At 47.4% G+C, this 25,316-nt stretch overlaps 1 protein-coding gene across 1 annotated transcript in view; it reads left to right on the forward strand.

Annotated features, from left to right (window-relative positions):
* FANCA (FA complementation group A) overlaps positions 1 to 25,316 on the forward strand; it is an 850,506-nt gene that overhangs the window by 373,320 nt on the left and 451,870 nt on the right. Inside the window, exons 23-25 of the mRNA XM_086945786.1 lie at positions 115 to 251; positions 1,203 to 1,273; positions 12,786 to 12,885. Coding sequence (XP_086801912.1) covers positions 115 to 251; positions 1,203 to 1,273; positions 12,786 to 12,885 — 308 coding nt within the window. The remainder of the gene's footprint in view (positions 1 to 114; positions 252 to 1,202; positions 1,274 to 12,785; positions 12,886 to 25,316) is intronic.

Below are 25,316 nucleotides of genomic sequence, written 5' to 3' on the forward strand. Positions count from 1 at the left end.
ACCATCTAGCATGCCTTACAGGCTTCATTATTCCTTGTGCTGCTAACCATTATGTCACCACCTATTTTTATAAGAATATCTAATAACAGTTTCTCCTGCGTCTCATTCCTGCAGCAATTCCAGCTCAGATAGCTGTGATCTCTGAAAGGCTTGGTATGTTGTTCTGTAGCAGTGATGGTGATGTTGCAGCCTTGTGTTTACCAATCAAGCTCGACTTTGGAGCCCCAAAAATTGACCATCTAGATCGCACGGTGAGTTTGATATGAGAGTTATGAAGTGTAAGTCAGACTCTGCTGTTGCCTAAAGAGCTTTCTGGGTAGTACACTTTATAAGCTGTACTAGGCCTGTTTGTTTCCACATGCTCAGTACTCAGTAAGAGAGTCCTCATCACACAAGGTAGAAGACTTCTCTTTTCAAGTGACAGTAATGTGGTATCTTAAGTCATCAAACTATAGTCCAAGAACTCCTCATATTTCCATCGAGGATTGCATTGGATCTTAACTTTCTGGATGGTATTGATGATCTGAGAGCCACTGGATAATATGTAACCTGTAGACTCCCAAGAAAGTATCTAGGAATTTAAGTTTTACAGGTACCTGTCAACTGCAGGATTTATCTGGACCATAAGAAGGTGCAGGACATTATTAGGACATGAGTAGCATCAGAATGTTACCTATAATTTTAGATGATCAAAGATGTTTCAGTGACCCCAGGAGGCACAGTGTGGTCTCTTGACCTAAGAAGCTGCAGTGGAATGTGTTGGATTACAGAACCCAAATTATATGTAAGACCTAAAAAAGTCACAGGCAATTGTTTGGGACAAGAGGAGCCAGAACAACATTATTCGAGGCCAACCCACAGGTGTGATTTCCTTCACAGACCTTTTTGGAATGCTTGAAGGCAAACTTAACATCCCTTCTAAGACAGGTTGAACCCTTGGTGCTTTACACTGATACTTTTCCATTATTGCACAATGAGACTGCATTATTCTTCTTGTGCTCCATAATGTGCTTAATAGGACAAAATTCAAAAGAGGTGGAAAAGGGGTAGCATATATTGTGGCTGACAATACAGTTACTTTCTCTGGTGCGAAATGCACAATGTCTTTTTTCAAAAGCAAGGCAATGTGTTTGAGTATGTGTTATTATCATATACAGTTCTAACCTTCTTGGGCTATCTTGTTCTTCATTGTCTCATTGCAGGTGGCCAACATGTTATTGAAATCCTTTTGCAAGAATGTCATGGTGGCCTCCTCCTGGAACCCCCCTGGCAGGTGAGCAACAGAACATTCTTGGAGGTTTCCTTAGTGTATAACATCATAGAGACAATGAAAATCAAATGCAACCCAGCTTTTAGAGGCATACTAAAGGTTGCTCTGAAGTAATTTTGGACATTACTGGGGAGAGGTAGTCCATTATCTGGATCTTGGAAGCAATCATATACCTCTCAGGCGATCTAAAACGTTTTGCACTGTGAAGCACATATATTAACATATATATTTAACCACTAAAATGTACATTTCATGACATCAGAAGAAACAGCAGACACCTGCAGGCCAGTGTGACATCACAGGAAGTTGCACTGATATTAAGCAGATTGAAATAGTATACTCTAATAAATGACATTTAAAGGTATGTAAAAATCACAAATAAATAGATACAAATGGTTCATTTCCCTCAAATAGATGTTACTGAAAAAACCCAATTGGAAACGAAAAAGGAACATTCTACCTTATTTTCTGATATGAATTCTAAGAATACTAAGGAGTCTCTAAATTAGTATAATACTTGGTTATCCCAAAATGTATTTGGTGCCTCCACATAGCTTAAAATTTGATAACAGTTTTTTATTTATCTAATTTGACCAGAGATCGCCCCACCTCCCTAAAACATACATTCATTCTTTTAAACCCTAAAGCTTCTAACTGGAAAATGAGGGAGTTTCTTTCTGGGTTTTCTATTTCTCATGCCGTAGAGACCCAGACTTTTAACCACAAAAATACTGTGAAACAAAATCTTTTTGCCTAAATAGTTCCTTTAACAGTATTTACTTTTCATGCAGATGATGTAAAGCACCATAGTATCGACAACGCAAATATAAGAAAAGAAAATATTGTCAAAACAATATTGACCATAGAACACGTTTTCCCTCCAAACTTGCCTGAGAGGAGAACATTTTTCTGAATGACAGATGCAACTACATTTCTAACTGAAATACACGTGTATTTATTAATGTAAGGCCTTTCACTAAACATTCACTTAATTTAAAATTATATTTATTTAATGAATATTTATTCTTATTATAGTCTCCTGTATGATGGACCTCGGTCACAGACCTTCACTCTCCCCGACACCTGCGATCCGTTGCTGACGCTTAGCCCCCTACCTTGTGTGTTCGAGGCTGCTGCTGTTCAGATTACTGTTCATTTTCATTTGTATTTACGCTTGCCTGCATTTCTCCTGTATTTTTTGTCACTGTTGGTTAATTTTGCCTCAGTTTTTTTTAATGTTGTGCCGCCCTATCCGCTCTTATTACATTATTACATTTCTTATATAGCGCCAGAATCGACCCCCGAAGGGGTATCTCCGCGCTTGCCTTGGGAACCCGTCCTGGTTTTTCCCTGTGAGATAGCCCCTACAGGGCATCCCCAAGGTGAAAGCCAGGCATCCCGCCGCAGGGGGGCCGCTGTGGAGATTAAGCAAGCTTAATGCCCAGAGTTGCAGAGTGTGAACCCATGATTAGGTCAGGCACCGAAGCGAGAATTATCGAGTCCGTGGACATTTGAGCTCAACGCCCTGCCGCGTCGGGAATCGAACCCTGGTCCCAGGTCTGACCTCTGCTTCAGGGTCTGCCTGCTCTAACCAGTGAGCCACACTTCTCCCTCCCACTTGCCCCTCCCTCTGTCCCCATCCTGCGCTTCCTGCCACTTCTCACCCAGCCCCTCCCCTCTACCCGTGTCCGTTTTCTCGCCTCCCAGCTGAGCGTCCCTCCCCTGCATTACATAATGCAGACCGCTGCGGGGTAGCGCTCGTAAGACCTGAATCTCAGTCACATGCCTGCACTCTTCTCAACAGCTCCTGCGATCCGTTGCTGACGCTGAGCTCCCTGCCTTGTGTGTTCGAGGCTGCTGCTGTTCAGAGTACTGTTCATTTTTATTTGTATTTACACTTGCCAGCCTTTCTCCTGTATTTTTTGCCTCAGTTTTTTTAATTTTGTGCCGCCCTACCCGCTTTTTCCCCCCTCACTCCGTCCCCATCCCACGTTTTCCGCCACTGCTCACCCGGCCCCTCCCCTCTACCCACACCTGTTTTCCCAGCTGAGAGTCCCTCCCTTCCCCTACATAATGCAGACCACTGGCACGCCGAAGGCAAGCCTAAGGCAAGCCCGTCCGCGACCCGAACACGACCAGTGCCAGGATCCCTGGGTCACCCAGGACCGACCGCTACAAATCTACCATCCTCAACGCACTCAACCTCAGAAGATCACAGATTGCACAAGAGCCTCACGGAACACCACCAATGGAGAGTTCGCGTGCAGAGCTTGCCACAGATCCTTCACCATCGACTATATCCCCACCACCATAGAAGGCCCGCCCAACGCACGCACCACCAACACCCTGACTTACGTCCTCCACAACGTGCGCTCCCCACACCGACACGCCGTAGAGATCTGGGACCTAATCGATACCCTCTCACCCGACGTCGCCTTCTTCACGGAAACCTGGACCAATGCGATCTCCCGCCCCAACATCGCCCCTGCCATTCCTGACGGCTACAAGTTCCAGAGAAAGGACCGCCCCCACCGCCCAGGAAGAGTACTCGCCATCGCACACAAGATCCCCCTCCGACTCTCCACATCAAGCGTGACTGACCTCCACTTTCAGATCCAGACCAGCCCCAGGACCACGCTATGCGGCACCCTCATCTACAGACCACCGGGCCCTCGCACCCAGTCCGCAACCACCATTGCCGAGGTTGCTGCAACCCTACCCAATCACGTCCACGGACTACATTCTCCTCTGGGACCTCAATTTCCACCTCGACAACTGCAACGACCCCCACTCCCATCACTCTCCTTGACAGCCTCGCCAACCTTGGACTGAAGTAGCTGGTCAACACACCCACACATAGAGCAGAACACACTCTAGACCCCATCTTCGCAGGAGGAAAAAACATCTGTTTCAGCCACACCACCCAGCCACCCAGGACGGACCACCACTGCATCCATTTCACCTTCAACACCACCTAATGCTCCCTAGCCCGCCCCACGACCGCCACAAAGAAACTGGAGCAAGGTCACAGAGGAACTCCTCATCCCCACCCTCCACCAAGACCCCCCGCGCCATGACCAACACCAACTCCGCAGCCACAGAACTTCACCACTGGATCGCCCGCTGCGCCGACATACTCGCACCCCTCCGGCACTCAGTCAAGCAACGCCCACTGAAAGCTGCCTGGTTCACCACCGAACTACAGGAAGCCAGACGCTCTTGCAGGTGCCTAGAAAAATCCTGGCGAAACCAGAAAACCACGGAAGCACGGAACAACCACAGGAGCTCCCTGAAGGAATACCACCAGCGCATAAGAGACACAAAACGGACCTTCATAAGAGACTAAGTCCATACCAACGCGACCAAACCCAAGGAACTGTTCAGCGTCATGCAGCAGCTCACTAAACCACCCAGCGAAGCCACAGACGTCACACCTTCCCAGCAACTCTGCGGCAAGCTCAGCTCATACCTCCACCGGAAGATCAAGGACCTCTACGACAATTTCAACGAACCGATGCTCGACATCACCTCCCCCCAGTACGGCCGATAGGCCTACCATCATGACCTGGAAGCCCGCCACTGTCGAACACATCACCACTACCATGCATACAACCCACTCAGGAGCCCCTATGGACCCATGCCCACCGCAGAGATTCCACAGAGCTGCTGCCGCCATCACACCCGAACTTGGACTTCCCATCAATGCCTCCTTCACGTCTGACTTCTTCCCAGACGTCTGGAAGCTTGCTAAGGTTAAACCCCTCCTCAAGAAGCCCAAGGCCGACCCAACGGACCTGAAAAACTACCAGCCCATCTCTCTCCTCCCTTTCGCGGCCAAAGTCACAGAGAGACTTGTGAACGCTCAGCTGACCCTCTTCATCAAAGAGAACTCGTCCTAGACGCCTCCCAGTCTGGATTCTGCAGTAATCACAGCACCGAGACCGCTCTCCTCGCTGCCACAGATGGCATCCGCTTGCTACTCGACCAGGGACACACCGCGGAGCTCATCCTTCTAGATCTCTCTGCAGCCTTGGACACCAGAATCAGACTCCCTCCCTTCCTCTCCGACCCACCAACATCAACTACAGAGTGTCCCAAGGCTCATCACTCAGCCCCACGCTCTTCAACATCTACATGGCCCCCCTCGCCGCCATCGTCAGACATCATGGGCTCAGAATTGTTTCCTACGCGGACGACACCCAGCTCATCCATTCACTCATGAAGAATCCCAAGGACAGCAGACTCTGCTTCCAGGAGGGAATCAAGAACGTGGCAGCCTGGATGAAAGACAGGTGCCTGAAGCTCAACTCCGAGGAGAACGAGGTCCTCATCCTTGGACCCTGCAACTCCGCCGGGGACAACTCCTGGTGGCCCTCAGGAACCCACCTACCCCTACAGACCACTCACGAAACCTTGGCGTCATCTGGGACTCTTCCTTCTTCATGAACCGCCAGATCAACGACGTCGCCTCCACCAATTTCAACTGCCTGTGCATCCTCCGCAAGACCTTCAAATGGATCCCCCCCCGACTGCAGAAAGATCGTCACCCACACACTCATAACAAGCAGCCAATGGCAACGACCTATACGCCGGAATCAACAGATCTCTCCTACACAGGCTCCAGACCATTCAGAATGCCTCTGCCAGACTCGTCCTCGGGACTCCACGCCACGAGCACATGGCCCAGCACCTACGAGACCTCCACTGGCTCTCTGTCGAGAAGATGGTCACCTTCGAACTCCTCACCCATGCCTACAAATCCCTCAACAACATCGGACCCAAATACCTCAACGAGAGTTTATCCTTCCACGTACCCAAGAGCAACCTCTGCTCTGCCAACCTCGCCCTGGCAGAGGTCCCCCGCATCCGAAGAAACAGAACAGGCGGGAGAGCCTTCTCCCACATCGCAGCCAAGACCTGGAATGAGCTCCCTGTGAACAACAGATCCTCCCCAACACTGCACACATTCAGGAAGGACCAAGACCTGGCTCTTTGACTGATCCGAGCTTCCCCTCCCCCCCTCATCCCTCCCCAGCGCCTTGCGATCCTCACGGGTGAGTATTGCGCTTTACAAACCCCTGATTGATTGATTGATGTATAGATACATTACCCAAAAAGCTTTGATTAACAATACTACCACAGCAGATTTAATCCAACAGTGTAAGAAAATTAAACTAAACATAGCACATTCAGCCTTTTTTAATGTATATAATTTTCTGCTCTAGAAATGTCAACCAAGCCAACACAGCCTCACAAAACGTACATGAGAGTCTCTAAAGAAAACACTGTAAATGACAGAAAATCTTGTAAATGTGTTAAATCCTAGTCCAGTGGTGCATCTACATCTGCTAATGAGGCCTTGGAAAACATCAGCCACCACAATCATGCATTCAATGACTGTAATCGAAAGTTGAGTTATTGAACATAACATAATTTTGCCTACCTCTACAGCTTCTACGGGCACTGTTATTAAAGAGTATGCCCCCCAACTCCTTGCACAATTATCTAGTCAAATTAAACTGGTACAAACAGTTAAAAGAACACACCAGAACCCAAATGTTTTTAATAAATGAGAACCATCACCCCAATTCCTTCAACCAAAGTATAACATTCACTAAGGAAGACTTCATACAATAAGGTAATAAAAATAACGTAAAAAGAAAATATTTCAGCAATGCACAAACATGCTACCACTAACATAGTCACCTAAGTGGCTCATGAATGGGCTTTTCACTTCCTACCCCTACTTTTCTCAATCCTATGAAATACATGGGCAGTATCTAACAATATTATTTGTATCTTACCTTTCACCAAGAAGCACACCTCGACCTACAATGAATAAATTACAATAATTTAAAAAAAAGTTAAGGACTTTAAATATCTAATAATAATTATTATAATTAAAACCAACACTCAAAACCCCCCAAAAAGGCTGCTATTTTCATTTAATCAAGCCAGTGATAAAACTACAAACTATTTGTGGCATATTCCACTAACATTACCTTTTCTTTTGAATTGAAAAAATGATTAGCTTTTGTCTCCCCTACTGGAATTGTTAAGCAGTATGTGTTTTCCACATAGCTGTACTTCATATTTCTGTACAGCAGCGCAGGTACAAACCAGGCACCCGACTTACCAATGCCGCTAATGCACAGCATTTTACAGCATGGATGCCAGCTCTGCTGAAGCTGCTTACAAGATGCAGACTTTAGTCCCGCCTGCCTGACCCACTGAAACTACCTACCTGCATATTCATCAGTTCTTGTCTTTCCCTCATGTTTGTTTGACTAGGAAATCCAATCTAGGATTTCAGATTGGTTTTCTTACTAGTGAATCCATGTTCTCCTATCCTTTTTTTCCCAAAGCATAATGGTAGGAAATCATGTCCTTTTATCACATCAAACTACTTCCAGGTCATCAATTTACATTACTGTATAAGGGGGCATATTAGGTAATTTGACGCATTGCCAGTTTTACTTTTAGCTTGTTCCTCATTCTGTAAGACACTATCTGATAGAAACTTCTAGCTGCAGATTCCTTACCTTTGAATTTCCCAAGCATCAGACTAGATCCAGAAACGTTTTGCGTGAACAGTATGCCTGTGCACAGTGGCGTGGCTCCATCTGGCTCTGTTGTGACATCCCGGTCACCTGTATAGGTGCCACCCACTTGCGTGCCATCAGTCCTTTTCTTTCCGCGCTGATCTGGAGAATAGCAACCCGTCTGTCTCTTTTTGACAGACTTTTTTTGACATTTGGTTGAGAGATTTTTTTTGTGTGTCGAGAGATATCCTCTAGACGAGTAGGTTGCAAGCCATGTGGCGCCTGTCATTGAGGCATTTTGGTCACCTACCCCCACCTGGCCCATTTGTGGTGTCTCGAGTGCGATCACGACTCAGCGTCATGCTCGGACAGTCGGTCCATGGCAACGAAGGCCTTGCAGTAGCAATCCATGAAGCTCCTTGCAGCCCGGTAGTGGACATCCAGCGCTACTCCTTGGAGATCCCGTTCGAAGAAGAGAAGGTCCCGGGTCAACTCCAGGAGCCCCAAGTCCTCTTCTTCGCACTCGAGGTCCTCAAGACACTTGGGGAAGAGGCGTAAGAAGAAGAAGTCCAAATGGACTTCGACTTCACCTCTTCTGTCATCCGTTGCAAGGTAAGGAGCTTCAATGCTCTAGGCACAAGTCAACTGCATCATTGTTGGGTTGGACTCTGCGCCTCCCCACATTTCCGGGAGCCGGAGCAACCCCCACTCAGGTGGAAGAATTCTACGAGGCTATACGCTAAGTGTTTGAGCAGGCGTACCTCTCTGGTACACCTTTGGGCCCTGCGTGGTCAGGAGAGGCGCCACCAGTTTCCACGCTGGCGGCGCCAGCCTCAGCGCTGGTGTGGTCTCAAAGATCCAATTCCGGGTCTGCACTGCTCATGCTAACGTGACCTTCTCCGGCACCAGCCCTGAGTAGATGCTTCTGGGGCCAGCCCCATTTTGATACTAGACGACTCAAAGTCGGAATGATGTTGACTCCGCCGCTGATGGAGCCCAGAGGTTCTGCGTTATTGCCTGTTCATTTTTAAGAGGTTTCAGGCATGAGAGAAGAATGAGAGAGATCTCTGGACCCCTTAGAACACCAGTTGGACGCTCCTTGTGAGCAATTGAACTGGTATAACGAGCTTGGAGAGGACAGTGGACTGGACACATCTCCAGATACTGGTATGCTCTCTGCGCCTAGTTTGGCTACAGAGGAGGGTGTGTGGTGAGGAGGGCAGCGGATGTCCTAAACCTGGAGTTGCCCTCTGTGCTGGTCAAGACTAATCTCTTGACCAAACTGCTTAAACCTGGGGCTTCATCGTCAAAACCCCTTTCGCCCATTATTGAAGCACAGACAGATGTTCTTCTAGGCCCGTAGTTCAAGCCTAAGACAGGGGCTCCTGTGAACAGGACGTTAGCACGCTGCCTTCGCCCTGTACCGGGTGATCCAAGTTTCTTCAGCTTACACCCTACCCCTGAGAGCTTGGCTGTTCATGCTTCAACGTCCCATGGCGTGTTTTCTTCTGCTCCCCGCATAGGGAATACAAGAGGCTGGACACACTTGGAAAGAAGAGGTTTTCTCCACCAGCATTGCACTGCGGTTGGTGAACACCACATGCTTATTGAGCCATTTTTCGCACACCTTATGGTAAACGGTTGCGTAAGTGCTGCCACAGGTCCCGGAAGAGGCCCATCCCCTGCTCTCCCAGGAAGTAAAAAATGGGAGAGATGCAGCAAAGTTCACAATTAGGTGTGGCTTGGATACAACTGACTTGCTGGGTAGAGCGGTTTTGTCATGGATGGCCTTACAGTGCCATTCCCGGCTGAGAACATCTGACTTCATGGGTGATATCCAGGCTTCAAGGAATCTCGTGCTATGGCCAGATCTGTGGGCCTTTCGGTTACACATTGTGGCCAGTCTACTTTTGTGGCAATGGAAGGAGTTATCAACCTCGTTTCTTTCTTTTCCTCCTCCTTAACTGCCAATTCCAGAACCACTGGTGGAGGGTCATCTATTATTTCTCAGAGAGGAAGTTAAGATCTCCTGGCCAAGAGAGCTATAGAAAAGGTTCCGATTTCAAGTAGGCAGTGATTATTACTCCAGCTACTTTGTTTTTATTTTTTTTGTTTTTCTTGATTGAGCTCGTCAGTATATAAACACATTGATAGTGCATGACCATATTTAACATCTCAAATCGATTAAACCCATTCAATATTTAAACAAAGAGCAACATTACAGCAATAAAACAGGGTACAGGAGCGTTAAACAAAAAATGACAGTGACTTGTAAAATGAATCATATTAAATACAATTGTTTGCACATAGTGCACAGTGCATCAAGAACTGTCCATGTTATACATTTCTCAATATCCAGTGATAAGCCGCTGCGTGTTAGTATGTCCAGAACTCATATTCCTGCTATACATACCCACTAGAGCGTTTTAGACTCCGTCCAGAGGGTGTATCAAAAAATAATTTTTCAAAAGTTGGCAGATGTCTCGTGGGCTTGAAGTCGTTGAAAGCAGGGTAGCATATATATCTCTCATGGGAATGTGTCATGTCACAAAGCCATGCCCTAACAGTCGGTGTTTGTAAAGAGATCTGGCGCTTTGCAATGAGCAGAGCTATTGCTGTGAACCGTCTAATATTCTTTTATAAAAGGTTGGACGTATCCAAGCAGAGCTGTCAGTGGTGCAGGTTGTATAGTTTGTTCCACCATAAGAGATCAATATTAAAACATCTCTCCCCAGTATGCCTGAACTGGTGCGCAGTGCCATGCCAGATGTGAAAAATCAGGATCTGGAGCTGAGCATCGAGCACACGTATGAGAGGTGCTAGGATCAATTCTGGCCAGTAATTTCAGGGTTGTATAAATATGGTGTATATATTTAAAATGCAGTAATTTGTGGCAATGATTATTTGCAATATAACGTGTTTGCGCACAGCAATAATGCCATATATAGTCTGTTATTGACATATCCAGGTCTCGCTCCCAGGCAGTCCGCACCTTGGTGTCAACCACGGGGCGAAGAGATAATGAAAGATGGTACAAGCATGAAACCAAATGGGTTCCATCGAGTGACACGATAACAAACGTGTTGGGGAGGGAATCTGCTGGTGCCGATGCAGCATCCGGGATTGCCCCAAACAGAGATCCACGCACCCTATGTAGAAGGAATCTGTCCATTTACGAAGCATCTCCGATTGTAATAATTTCCGCCATGGTGCATGGGCGTGAGTCTCTGAACTGATCGCCAACACTCTGGAGTCCATGCTTAAGTAACGGACGTTTGGTAAGGGCTTCAGTTGTAGGAGGTAACCATGAGTTATCTGTCAGTGGTATATTTGCCGAATAACTCCCCTTACCTTCTGATAACGAAAAAGAATAAAGGTCTACAGCCTGTTGTGGACCGTCAATCTCTTCCTCAAAAAGAGGAAATTCAAGATGCCCATGTTACCGCAGTTCTTGTCTGCCCTAGACCAGTAAGACTGGTTGGTAGCTTTGGACTTGCAGGATGCACATCCCCAACCTGTGGTTCAAGGTAGGCCACAAGCACTTTCAGTTCACCGTGCTACCTTTTGGCCTTGCTCTGCCCCTCGAGTGTTCACCAGGCAAATGGTGGTGGTCGCAGTCTTTTGAAATTTAAGGGGGCTTCATGGCCTTCCTATCGAGCCTTATGAGGGCTCGGGGACTCCGTCCCCTAGGGCCAAAAGCCAATTAAAAAGGGGAGGGGTGTGAGGCCCCCCTCTCCAAGCCTTACCCACCAAACACAACGTTAGAGGTTGTGAAAAGAGCCCCCAGGGCCCCTGCGGTGCTAGCCAGCTGCATGGTGCTGAAGCCAGCATTCTTCCCGCCTAGATGTTTATGCTGCTTGGCAGGTGCAGTAAGTGTTCTGTTTCCCTGCCCACATCAGTGAGGGCACGTAAACAGAACACAAGTCTGCACCCAGCTAGCTTGCAGGAGCATTTTTAAAGCCCCTGCTGACTGGGAGGAGACTTAGTACTTGCTTCTGTTTGGCTGGAGATTTGAAAATGCTCCAGTCAGATTGGAGCAAAGACGTATCCCTGCCCGCATTAGTGCTGACAGGGAAATTAGTGTGTCCCGGGGTGTACTTCCTGGTGCACTGTAAGTGAGCCATCCCCAGAGGATCGGGTTCCCGAGGCCATTAAAGGCTCAGGGAGGGGGTTGGCGCAGCCCACCTCCCTTTTAATCAGACTGGCTGCCCTGGGGATGGGGTCGCCAGGGCTTTTTTAAGGCTTGGGAGGGAGGGCAAGCAGCCACCCCCCTCCCCCCCCCCCCTTAGTAAATTCAGTGGACCTTGGGAATGATGTCCCGGGGCCGTAAAACGACCCAGGGAGGGAGGCCATGCGCTCACCTTCCCTTAATCGATGCATTGGACCCCAGGGGTGGGGCCCGGGGACGAAACAGCTCGGGGACCTCTTAAATATAGCCAGCACTGGGGGATGGGGGTTCCAGGGACCTTTAATTGGTTGGGGAGGGTGGCCCTACAGACGTGACTGCAACTGGGCAATTAATATATATACATATACATATATGTATATATTTTAGTGAACCATGCATATGTAACACTTGATTACATCTTATCTTTAACTCAAGAGGTGGTTGCAGAAGTAAATATGGAAGCATGCTAACATGGAAGCATGTTAAATGAGAAACATTTGGTGCAGTATAAATAACAAACCGGTTGTGAGTCTGCTTGAATGTGTATTCCCATGGACCAGCAGGTTATGTATTCATTTGAAAGGTGGGTTTTTAGTAACCACAGACTTATTCTGACGTACAGATGTATAATGTTTACTGCATGTTTTGGCATGTCTTTGCTGCAGATACCTCTCAGTGCCCTTGATATTCACCTCTGCATGATACAAGAACATATCCTTGTAACCTTCACAGCAATTTAACATTATAGTATATAGCTCAATGTATTTACTGATCCTTAACTTAATTTCTCTTTTTGGCTCCACAGTCAGGGTCTCTGGCCAGCTTTATTTGTAAAGATGCTTTGCGGCCATCGACAGGTCCTGACTGCTATTCTGCTGAGGTTCATTCAGCTGGTCCATCAACAGGTGAGTGATTTGATCACAGCATAGATTCATGCAAAGGAAAATTTTGTTAATACCCTGTGTGCCACGTGGCTGGAGGCCTACGCCCTTTCAACTCAAGGGGTTCCAATAGAAGTAGGGCATGAGGTATTTGCTGTTACCAGTACACAAATTGAGTCGCACTCTCAAATTAGGACCAGAATTTCATATATTTGGAACTTTGATGGTGGAAATAGCATGGAAAATGCCCCTGATGCTTTTCGGTCCCCCCGGACCATGCTCACGGGTTGAATATCACAGTCGTCTTTTTATGTTTATATCCATTTTACATATTTTTCTATTTCTCGACTCCTTCCTATACATGGGAGCTGTCGTTTTTTTTACTGTGCTCATGAGTGCACTGTGTGATGAAACAAATTAATAAGTCAAATTATGTGAAAAAGTACAAAATAGTGTGTGACCTTACAGATAAAATGTGGCGAATGCACCCGCAATTAAAAATATGCCGCATTTTCTTGTGCCATGTCAACTGATCATAAAACAATTACATTTCTTGAACTTTATTCGGTCGGTTTTAAACCACAATTTTTCACTCTAATGTCCATCCACAATTCATTTGTATTCATTGAGGATTACCACCTTTGGTTCTGGTGCATAATTATTCAAATGCGGGGCATGGCAGTCCTTTTGCGGATTTGCCCCAGCTATGGATGCTGGTTCTTGTGGTGGCAGAGAAACATCCAAATGCTTTGCTACTTAACATTTCACTATTTCAAGGTCATGAATGTGCCCTATTTTTAACATTGCAGGTTGATTCAAGGATATAGTCATCAGATTGTTTTTAACCATATTTCATACCTTCCGGCACTTTAACTTGTATCTGTCTGATCGCAGATCATAATTTCCTACAAGTACATTTACACAGAATTATCTCGAAATTATGCTGATTTTGCTGGGTTTTACAGCATTATGTCCATCTTCAATGCTGGTTGGTGGCCTTCCACAGGTCTCTGATGGGTTGTTTTTGCAAATCACAGTAATTCCATCTATTACATTTTTGATTTGGTCTATTGCATAAAACTTCAATTGTTACCAGTCATTTGATGATACTGCTCCATATGTTTTGCCACTGCGTTACTTCTATCTTTGTTACTTGTGGCTCTCACATGTTCCAGGATTCGCTTACAAAGTTCGCAAATTGTGCTCTCAATAAATTTCAATCCGTACGGACATTCTATTACGTAAATTACGTATTTGCTTTAGGATGTAATATTTTGCTTGATTTTCAATATTTGTTTCTTTGCTTGTGTATTGATTCCATTTCTACATGCTTTGCATTGTTTGCATTTCCAGAATCCTAGGCGTGTCATCTAGTTTGTGCTAGATGATTTATTTGACTAGTTTGTTTTTAACGTTTTTTGCTCTCCTGAACGTGATGTTTGGGTGATTGCCAACAATATTGGTGATTGTTGGGTCTCATTTGAGTGGACCCCATTGTTTTCTCTGTGCGTGAAGTACCTGATTAGCTTCTGCAGAGAATGCTGTTATCAGACTTATCAGATACGTTTTTTTGTTTCTTCCTTTCAAGATTCGTGATCTGTTCATTATTTTAATCTTGACCAATCCTATGTTGATTACAGGTCTCGGCTATTTTCTAGTTAGAAAATGTTTTTTTTTCTGTACCGTGCCTTTCCAGTTCTTTTTCCTGAGAATAATCTCTTATTATACCGAGGAATTCCCCATCGGGGTTGCTCCATTTTAAACTGTGTTGGTGGAAATTATCAGCATGTAGCACTGAGTTAGTCATAGTTATTTTTCGATGTAAGGTTTTTGAACCATGTTTTCATCTATATAGATCTCTTTGTCTAAGAATACTACTCTTACCTCACTGATTTTATAAGTGAATTTAAGATTCGCAGTGTTATTGAGAATGGTGTAATATTTTTCAAATGTGTGATTAGGTGTGTGGGCAAATGAGTGGCTGTGTGAGTCAGCGGGTGTGTGTGTGTGTGAGTGGCTCTGTGGATGAGTTAGTGGGCTTTGTGAGTTGTATTGGTGTCTGAGTGCGTGTATGTGAGGTTGTGTGGGTTTGTGAGTGCTCTATGGATGATGTCATCAGCGATGTCACTGACCATGTCATGAGTGATGTAATATGTGAGGACATAAGCAGGGCATTGCAGGGGGTATGTTATAGTTAGCTCAAGTAACTATAACTGCTGAATTTCTATGGTTTTGTGCGTGTAGAATCTAAGCCGAACTATACCATCCTTGTAACCTTTTTTTTTTAATGAATTTCTAAGGTTTTTTTAAATTCCATTTCCTACCTATAACGTCCCTGTAACCTTTGGTTTTTCAGTGAAAATATATACATATTTGTGTGTGTGTTTTTTTACACAGTGGCGGTCACCATTGTGTAATTCTATTTAGGACAGAGTTTACACATAGGAAGAGCAATTTTTTTGTTTTGCAAATAACTTTCACGCTATTTGACCAATCGTCACAAAACTTTCGAAAAAAACAAAAGTTCACCCACCTTAGATCCTGCCTGAAAGTTTCAGGGTGATCTGTAAAGCAAGGCCTACGAAAAAGTGGTGTTCTCAAAATGCTTTGGCTCCAGGGGATTTTAGACAACACTGCAGCCAAAACTGCTGAACAGAATCACACCAAGTTTTACTTTGGTATTGATGATATCACTGATTATCTCAAATTATATAATAGATGACATCATTCACCATACTAATGTCAAATATTCTACCTATCACTACAGCATTTAAAATATGTAAAAAAATACTAAATTGGATAATCATATGTGCTTGTATAAAATAATTACATTGTAGTCCCATTTCCTCTGGACCACAAGCCTCTTTAGGTGCCCAGCCCCTACTATTCACAGCCTTCACCCAGACCAAAAATCTTCATGCACAGCCCACTCCCTCTAGACACCCAAACTTCATTAGAAGTTCAAACTCTTGCGATGTCCAGCCTTCTCCCTGGCCCGAGCTCTGTGCTGAGAGCCCACTCCCTCCAGGCACCCAAGTACTATTAGGTGGCCAAGCCCCTACTACGCCTAGCCTTCGTCCTCTGCACAGCTCTTCATAGAGACCCCACTACTTACACACACTCAAACTCTGTTAGGTGGTAGAGGCTCTACTGTGTACAGCCTTTGTTCTCTTGACAACTCTTCTCGGAGAACCCACGCCCTCTAAACATGTAAGCTCTTTTAGAAGGTCAAGCACTGTGCAAAAGCTTTCAATCATAAGCAATACAGAAGCTGTAGAAATGTTCCTCTTGCTATAGCTCAATAAATATTTTTTAGTGTAAGAAGCAGATAGCAAACTGTCAAACTCCTTGAATGATGCCATCAGTTATGTCATCAATAATGTCACTGAACATGTCATGAATGATGTAATATCATAAACAGTGCAAAGAGGAGGTACAAGTTCTAGTTAGCGCAGTAAAGTATAACTGACTATGAATAGCAGTAGTATTATTGATATTTATTTGGTTCATGATAAAACCATAAAAGTACATCATTTATTATTATTATCATCATACATATTATTGCCATATTAAATGTATAATAATCAGTAACATTTTAAAGACGGAGAATCCCATTCACAACAATATCTTCCATAAGAACAATCCGTGCAATTAGTTACTACACATTATGTACATAATAAAACCAATGGCAATACACAATCTATCTGGGAGTCACCAGAGAATGTAACATTTAACCAGTAAAGGAGAAGTGCTGCATTCTTAGAACTCATTTCAGGGTCCAACCGACTCCTACGGGGTAAAACATACATTCTGAAAGGAAAATTATTACTTATCACGTCATGGCATGCTCTTGCATCTAAGACGCCATGCGTGTAGAAAATATTTTGATAGAGCAAAAATCAGCCATGCAGTTGTATCACTTCTGATATTCCTAATGGTGGGCCTTCTTTGTCTTACAGACAGAATGCGACAAATTGGAACTAATCAAGATCTCCTATTCACAGCATAACTGGGGCAAAGGAATAGAAAATGCTCCTCAGTTTTAGGGCTATCTGGACAGAATGGACATAGGGCCGAGATGTTTTGGCCATTCCATCTACAGCGAAAGACGTTAAGTGGTAAAATGCTGCATCTCATTTGTAGGTATAAGGATTTCACTTGTCGGGGGTTCAATCTCATTCAGGAACTCCTCACAATGTGGGATATCTTTGAAATCCCCAAACCTGCCAGTTAAATCCCCCATAGTGTTCGGGTTCATCGATTGGGCACAGATATAGTGCCAATATCTCTGTTTAAAAGACATCAAAGTATTTTTCTTAATGCAGTGAGGATTGGTCTTTAGCTCACTCGTGCCAGTGTTAAATAGCCAGGTTTTAACATGTAACCAGGCGGTATTCCCTTTAGTGTCCAATGCTATTAGTTCTAGAAGTAATTCTCTCGTGGGGAGTGGTGTATTGTTATTCCAGACACGTGTCCGGTAGGCTAGATGTTCTGAACACTGCCACGTGTGCTAGGTTACAGAGACCAAGGTCCAGCCACATAGGGGTTAAGGGCTCACTGCGTTGTAAGCCAAGAATTGAACTCCTAAAGATATTTTCTGTTTTCTCTATTGGCTCTGTTCTGGTAACCCCAGATCTCAGCCCTGTATAAAGTGGCACTTACTCCCTTTGCCAGATATATATGAATAGCAAGGAAACTGGTAACTGCATTTCAGCTTCTTAAACAGGGCAGAGCTAACATGCTGAACAGTAAGCTGGGAATTGGAAATATGAGAGGACCATTACATTGTATGAGTAAATCTGACCACTAAATAAACAAATTCATAATATAGAGTGTCCCAGCTTCACTTTTCCCTTAAAACATTTATGGGGATTAAACGCCATACATTTTGTCTTTTTAACATTGACTTCAAGACCGCAATCATCACATGCAGCTGAAAACCTTTTCAGTAAATATGTAGCCCCATGGGTGTCCTAAAAACTAGTAGAGTGTCATCCGCAAACATTAACTGGGCTATCCGTTATCTCAGGAGGGTCCCCATTACAATCATTTAGGGACTCTAGTAGCCTATTAATGTATAGGGTGAACAGAGTTGGGGCCAAGACGCACCCTTGTCTCACCCCTCAATCCACCTTAAGGCATTCAGTAAGTTTGCTATTTGTCCTATTTTTTCTGAGCATAAGTTCCCTAGTGGAACCTGATAATCGTTTGAAGGAGGTAGCCTAGATGTGTTAGAACTCCCCACATTTTCCTCCTGGGGATTAGGTGAAAGGTAGCACATAAGTCCACGATACGACGTACACGTGTTCTTTTTTAATCACCACGTACTACCATATATCTAAATAGCTGGACAATTGTCCCAGTATTCTCTCTAAAACCTGCCTGAAGGGACAAGAGAATCACATTTTTCCTAATCCAGTCATGTAATCTCCCCAATAGGTGCCTGCTGAACAGTTTTTGCAAGATATCTATCAGGTTAATTGGCCTATAATTAGCAGGGTTATTATTTGTCTCCCCTTTTATACACTGGGACCACCTCTGCCCCTAGCCAAGAGTCGCAGACCTGTGTACCACTGTAGATAGAATTAAAACAGCGATTAAGAATGAGACTCCATACATCCACTTCAGAGAGGAAAAGGGCCCCAGGGATTTTATCGAAACCAGGGGCTTTCCCTCTCTGTAGCGCCTCGAGGGCTAGCCTGGCTTCCTCAAGGCTGAAAGTCAATAGTGTCAGTGTCCCTGGATTCAATATTTAAGTTAACACATAGTAAGTTATCAATGCTCAGTACCATTTAGGTCACGCCGGCATAAAGTGTACTAAAATGGTTTATCCATGTCATTAGTTGAATGTGAAAATCTTCATCTATGACCTGTCTCTAGTTACCCTGCGCCACGATATGGCAGAACAACTTGCTATTCTTGGATACCTCCCCAGACCGTGGCATGTTTTCTCCTCCTACCGTGGATACGTTGGAGGGAGCTTCTTACGCTTTGGTGTTGTGTAGGGTGGCCGAGGCTCTCAACCTCGAGCTACCTACGGTGGCAGTCAGGACTAAACTCCTGACAGAGGTGCTTCAACTGGCAGCAAACTCTTCAGAGCACCTGCTGCCGTTCAATGAAGCACTGAATGACATTCTTTTGGGCACCTGGTCCAGGCCCAACGCAGGGGCTCCTGTGGATAAGATGATTGCCCGACGCCACCGCCCAGCTCCGGGTGACCCCACTTTCCTCCCCCAACAACCCTCCCCTGAGAGCTTGGTGGTCAAAGCCTCGACGCGCCACCTGATAGGGAATGTAAAAAGCTAGATCATCTTGGAAAGATGTTTTCTTCCTCCAGCTTGGGGCTGTGGTTGGTAAATACTGCTTTACTGTTGGGCTGTTACACCCACTCCGTGTGGTATACGTAGTGCAGGTGCTGCCCTAGTGCCGGGAGGAGGCCCGGTCCGCGCTCTTCCGTACAGTCGCTGAGGGGAAAGACGCAGCCAAGTTAACCATACTATGTGTACTGGATACCTCCGACTCGCTAAGCAAGACAATTTCAACATCGGTAGCCCTTCAATGCTACACCTGGCTGAGGTAGACTGTTTTTTCCGGGAATGTCCAGACTACCCTGATGGACATGCCCTTTGATGGCCATTGCCTGTTCGGCGACAAAGCAAACAACGCGCTAGAGTGCTTCAAGGACTCTCTGGCTAAGGCCAACTCCTTGGACTCTCCACCACCCGCCCTGCGCAGTCTGCTTTTCGCCCCTTTCGTGGCTACGGAAGGGGTGCCCCGCCACATTCCACCCAGAACCACAGACCGGCGAAAGCTGCTGAGCCCCTGCGCGTCTGGTGATGTGGGATCCTCTGTCGTGGGTTTGGGGGCCAGCGAGCTGGCCAGTCCACCAGCGCCCCTTCTGCAGCAGCCTCCAAACCCTCCTAATCTGACCTTTCAGGGCCACCAATCGCCAATGGGCAGCAGGATGCACCATCACCTCCTCCACTGGCGCACCATCATGTTGGACAGGTGGGTTTTGCAGATAGTCCGAAGGTGCTACTCCCTCCCCTTCGAGACTGCCCCTCATCCATGCCACCTCAATATCATCACATGTAGGAGGATCATGTGGCCCTTCTTCAACAGGAAGTTACAGCTCTCTTAGCCAAGGGGGCTATCGAGCGAGTTCCTGCTCCAGAAGTAGGTCATGGTTGTTATTCCCACTGCTTGCGGGTGCCCAAGAAGGACAAAGGCCTGAGTCCTATCTCGCATCTCAGGAACGTCAACTGCTTCCTCCGAACGGAGAAGTTCAAAATGTTAACACTAGCTCAGGTCCTGTCTGCCCTTGACCCTGGAGACCGGATGGTAGCGTTGGACTTGCAGGACGCTTACTTCACATCCCCGACCTGCTCTAGTGGGCACAGCATCAGGGGAATCTGTCCGATTGCGTTCAGATCTCGGAGGGCACTGCACGACAATTACAGTGGTGGCTAATGGACCAGGATTGAGTCAATGGCAGATCCCTCTCCCTTCCCCAACCAGAGTACACAGTGGTGATGGATGCATCACTTCTGGGGTAGGGCATCCCATGGGAGAGGTGGAGATCGGAAGACTCTGGTCTCCGGCGGAGTCCGGGCTCCACATCAAACCTCTGGAGCTCCGGGCGATCCATCTTATGCTAAAAGCATTCCTCCCCTCTAACCGGGGAAGAGTAGCGCAGGTGTTCACGGACAACACCACTGCCATGTGGTACTGCAACAAACAGGGCAGGGTGGGGTTGTGGGCCCTGTGTCACAAGGCTCTCCGTCTCTGGACATGGGTGGATCATCAAGGCATATACCTGGTGGTTCAACACCTGGCAGGTTCACTGATCACCAGGGCGGACAAACTCAACTGCAGATGCATGATGGATCACAAATGACGTCTTCATTCGGAGGTGGTGCAAGGTTTCTTTCGGCAGTGGGGAGAGCCTTGGTTAGATCTATTCGCCACCGAAGAGAACGTGCAATGTCAACAATTCTGCGCATTGGAATTTCCAAGGCGGCACTCGCCAGGCAACGCTTTTCATCGCAAGTGGAGTTGCGGTCTTCTATCCGCCTTTCCGCCTATACCACTTCTGCCCAGAGTGCTGAAGAAGATGAAGCACGACCGGGCCCAAGTCATTCTTGTGGCTCTGGATTGGCCACGAAGAGTCTGGTATTCTGAGCCGTTACACATGGCCATCGATCTTTTGATCAGACTGCCTCTTCGGAAGGATCTTCTGTCGCAGCAGCAAGGGACAGTCTTCCTCTGAACCTGTCCAGCCTCCACCTCCTTGCGTGGAGATTGAGCAGCGACAGTTGACAGTTTTTGACCTTCCTCCCGAAGTCTGTGATGTGATCTTGGCAGCCATGCGTCCCTCCACTAAGACGGTATACACCTGTAGATGGAACAAATTTGTGGCATGGTGCGCAGCAAAGGCTGTGGATCCCGTTTCTGGCCCGCTTTCTGAGGTTCTGTTGTTTCTCCTTTCTTTGGCCCAGCAGGGTTCCGCTCTGGGCACTCTTAAGGGCTATCTCCCAGCCATTTCAGCCTTTTTTTAGGCTTCCTGATCAGCCTTCTCTTTTCAAGTCCCTTGTTGTAAATTGCTTTCTTACTGGCATTACTCATCTTTTTGCTCCTGTTCCCTTCGTAATGCCTCAGTGGGACTTGAACTTGGTTCTTACTTATCTTATTTGCCCTCCGTGAGACCCGCTACATTCTCACTTTAAAGACTGCCTTTCTGGTTGCCATCACCTCTGCTCGTAGGGTGAGTGAGCTCCAAGCGCTTTCTTCAGAATCTCCTTTTCTGGCGGGTCATCCGGACAAGGTTTTCCTTCGAACTCAACTCTCTTTTCTTCCCAAAGTGGTTAATTCTTTCTACATTGGTCAAACCATCACTTTGCCAACCTTCGTTCTGCCTCCGCATCATTCTAAGGAGGAAGAGCAGCTCCACCGTCTGGATCCAGAACATGCGCTTTCATTTTATTTGGATCGCACCAAGCAATTCTGGGTGGAAGACCAGAAGGGAACGGTCGCTCCCTTCTGCCCTCGCTGCCTCCCACTCAAAGCTGCCTGGTATCGTGTGCTTTGCGCTGGTGAGCTTTCCCTATCGCCTGAAGTTGCTTGATCCTCTGCATCTGCACGTTAGCCTGCATAGCGCTGCTAGCCTCACTTAGCGCTTTAACGTGCCTGCCTGCTTGTGCGCTCGATTGTTCCTGTATCTGTTCACTGTGTGTTCTGTTTAAAAATACTTTTGCCAATTACCTCCGCATTTCCCCCAACCCGGTCTGCCCTCGCGTTGCAGCCGCCATTTGCTGTGCTGTTGTTGTTGTCTTGCCCTGAGCCCGCCCCCTCCACCACGCACCCGCCTCCCATCGGATCCTCCCTCGCCCCTCCCCCCTCCCCACCCTCTTATGTTGTTGTCCTCGTGTGCCCGCCCCGCCTCCCAGCTGTGACGCCCTCGCCCCTCCCCCTCCACCATCCATATATGACAGGAGTTCCCGCGCGCAGCGTTCACGCGCAGCGACCGCGCCCCATTCGCGCCGGAGGTGCGCCAAAGGTAAGCCCGTCTACGCCCGTCCGCGCCTGGACCGCGCCCAGCGCCAGACCCCTTGCCCCTCGCGCTCCCCAGCCCTCCCGCTTTACCTACGATGCCGCCACCCTCCTAGCCCTTGACCCCGGTCGCGCCCCCAACTGCGTCCAAGCCGCTCCTGGACACACCCATGGACCTTTCTCCTGCTACTCCTGCAAATTCAGCGGCACCGACAACATCTCCGCTACGATCACACCACAGACTCTCGACCCCAACCACCTACAGTGCATCCTTCTCAACACCCGATCGGTCCACAGACACGCCATTGACCTATGGAATCTACTAGACACCATCTCTCCAGACGTCGCCTTCCTAACAGAAACTTGGATGAACGCTTCCTCCGCCCCAGACATCACCATTGCCATCCCTGAAAACTATAAGATCACTCGCAAGGACCGTACCGGCACAGGAGGAGGAATCGCTATCGTCCATAAGAAATCAATCCGCATCTCAACCAGCTCTGACGCCAACCTCGCCAACTCCGAACACCTTCACTTCCAAATACACATCGACCCCAAGACCACACTCAGAGGCACCCTCCTCTACAGACCACCAGGACCCCGCGCAAAATTCAGTGAAGACATCACGGACTTCATCACCCCACACGCGCTCCCCTCCAAAGACTACATCCTTCTGGGAGACCTCAACTTTCACCTCGAAAAGATCAACGACCGCAACACCGCCACCCTCTTAGACAACCTCGCCAACCTCGGACTTAAACAACTAGTCAATTCCCCCACCCACATCGCAGGTCACACACTCGACCCCATCTTCACCTCCAGCAATCATGTCTCCTTCAGCCACACTACGGATCTCCTCTGGACTGACCACAGCTGCGTTCACTTTACCTACAACAAGCCGAAACCCACCAACCACCTCCAACCAACTCTGCAAAGAAACTGGAACAAAATCACCACGGACCAGATTTCCGCCTCGCTCCTTCTAAACGCCCCAGCCCACTCTTCTAACGCAAACGAAGCCGCCGCCAACCTCACCCTATGGTTATCCAACACCGCCGACACCTTAGCACCACTGAAAAAACGTCAAAGCAAACCTGGCAGCAAAAAGGCCTCATGGTTCAACGAGGATCTTAAGAAGTCCAAGAAACTCTGCCGCTCCCTCGAAAAGACCTGGAAAAAAGACCCAACCACTAGCACCAAGGACGCCTTCAAAAACGCCACCCGCACTCACCACCAACTAATCCGAAAGGCCAAGAAAACAGCATTCAAGGATCGACTTGACAACAACTCCCACAACAGCAAGGAACTCTTCAACATCGTCAAGGAATTTTCCAATCCCTCGGCCAACTCCAACGACATCACCCCCTCTCAAGCCCTCTGCGACTCCCTAGCCTCATTCTTCCACAACAAGATTGCAGACATCCACAACAGCTTCGACAACCAACCCGGAAACCAACCCACCCTACCATTTGCTATACATTCTCCCCCCGTGAACACCCTTAACGACTGGAACCCAATCTCCACTGAGGACACAATCCGCCTGATGAATTCCATCCACTCAGGATCCCCCACAGACCCATGTCCTCACCACATCTTCAACAAAGCAGACTCCGTCATAGCACCGCACCTCCGAGACGTCATCAACTGCTCCTTCAACTCCGCCACCTTCCCGGAAGAATGGAAACACGCTGAACTCACCGCCCTTCTGAAAAAACCCACAGCGGACCCCACCGAACTCAAAAATTACCGCCCCATCTCGCTCCTCCCATTCCCGGCCAAAGTCATTGAGAAAGCTGTCAACAACCAGCTCGCCTTCCTCGAAGCCAACAAATCCCTCGACTCCTCACAATCCGGCTTCCGAGCAAAACACAGCACTGAGACCGCCCTCATCGCAGCAACAGACGACATTCGAACTCTACTGGACAATGGAGACACAGTCGCCCTCATCCTCCTCGACCTCTCTGCAGCATTCGATACAGTCTGCCACAGCACCCTTTTACAACGCCTCAATAACATCGGAATCCAAGGAAAAGCACTTGAATGGATCACCTCGTTCCTCTCCGGAAGAACCCAGAGAGTCCGCCTCCCACCATTCAAGTCCGAGGCCACTGAAGTCATCTGTGGCGTACCACAAGGATCCTCACTCAGCCCCACCCTCTTCAACGTATACATGAGCCCCCTCGCGGCCATCGCCCGCCAACACAGCCTCAACATCATCTCTTACGCGGATGACACTCAACTAATCCTTTCTCTCACCAATGACCCCAGCACCGCCAAAACTAACCTACACGAAGGAATGAAAGAAGTTGCCGAATGGATGAAACAAAGCCGTCTGAAACTGAACTCAGATAAAACAGAAGTCCTCATCTTAGGTACATCCCCCTCTGCATGGGACGACTCCTGGTGGCCGGAAGCCCTCGGAAAAGCACCCATCCCGACAGACCACGCACGGAACCTAGGCGTTATCCTGGATTCCTCACTATCAATGAACAGACAAGTCAGCGCCGTATCCTCTTCCTGCTTCAACATTCTTCGCATGCTCAGAAAAACATTTCGCTGGATCCCCACCGAAACAAGGAAAACAGTCACCCATGCTCTGGTCACGAGCCGACTGGACTACGGAAACACCCTCTACGCAGGCACTACCGCTATACTCCAGAAGAAACTCCAACGAATCCAAAACGCCTCAGCCAGGATCATATTAGACATCCCACGCAACGAACACATCTCTGGTCACCTTAAAGACCTCCATTGGCTACCCGTCAATAAGAGGATCACTTTCCGACTGCTAACCCACGCACACAAATCACTCTACGACATCGGACCAGAATGCCTCAACTCACAACTGTCCTTCTACACGCCCTCCCGCCAACTACGTTCTTCCAGCCAAGCCCTCGCCACGGTAC

Source organism: Lissotriton vulgaris, chromosome 12 (assembly GCF_964263255.1).
Source record: "Lissotriton vulgaris chromosome 12, aLisVul1.2, whole genome shotgun sequence".
NCBI lineage: Eukaryota > Metazoa > Chordata > Amphibia > Caudata > Salamandridae > Lissotriton > Lissotriton vulgaris.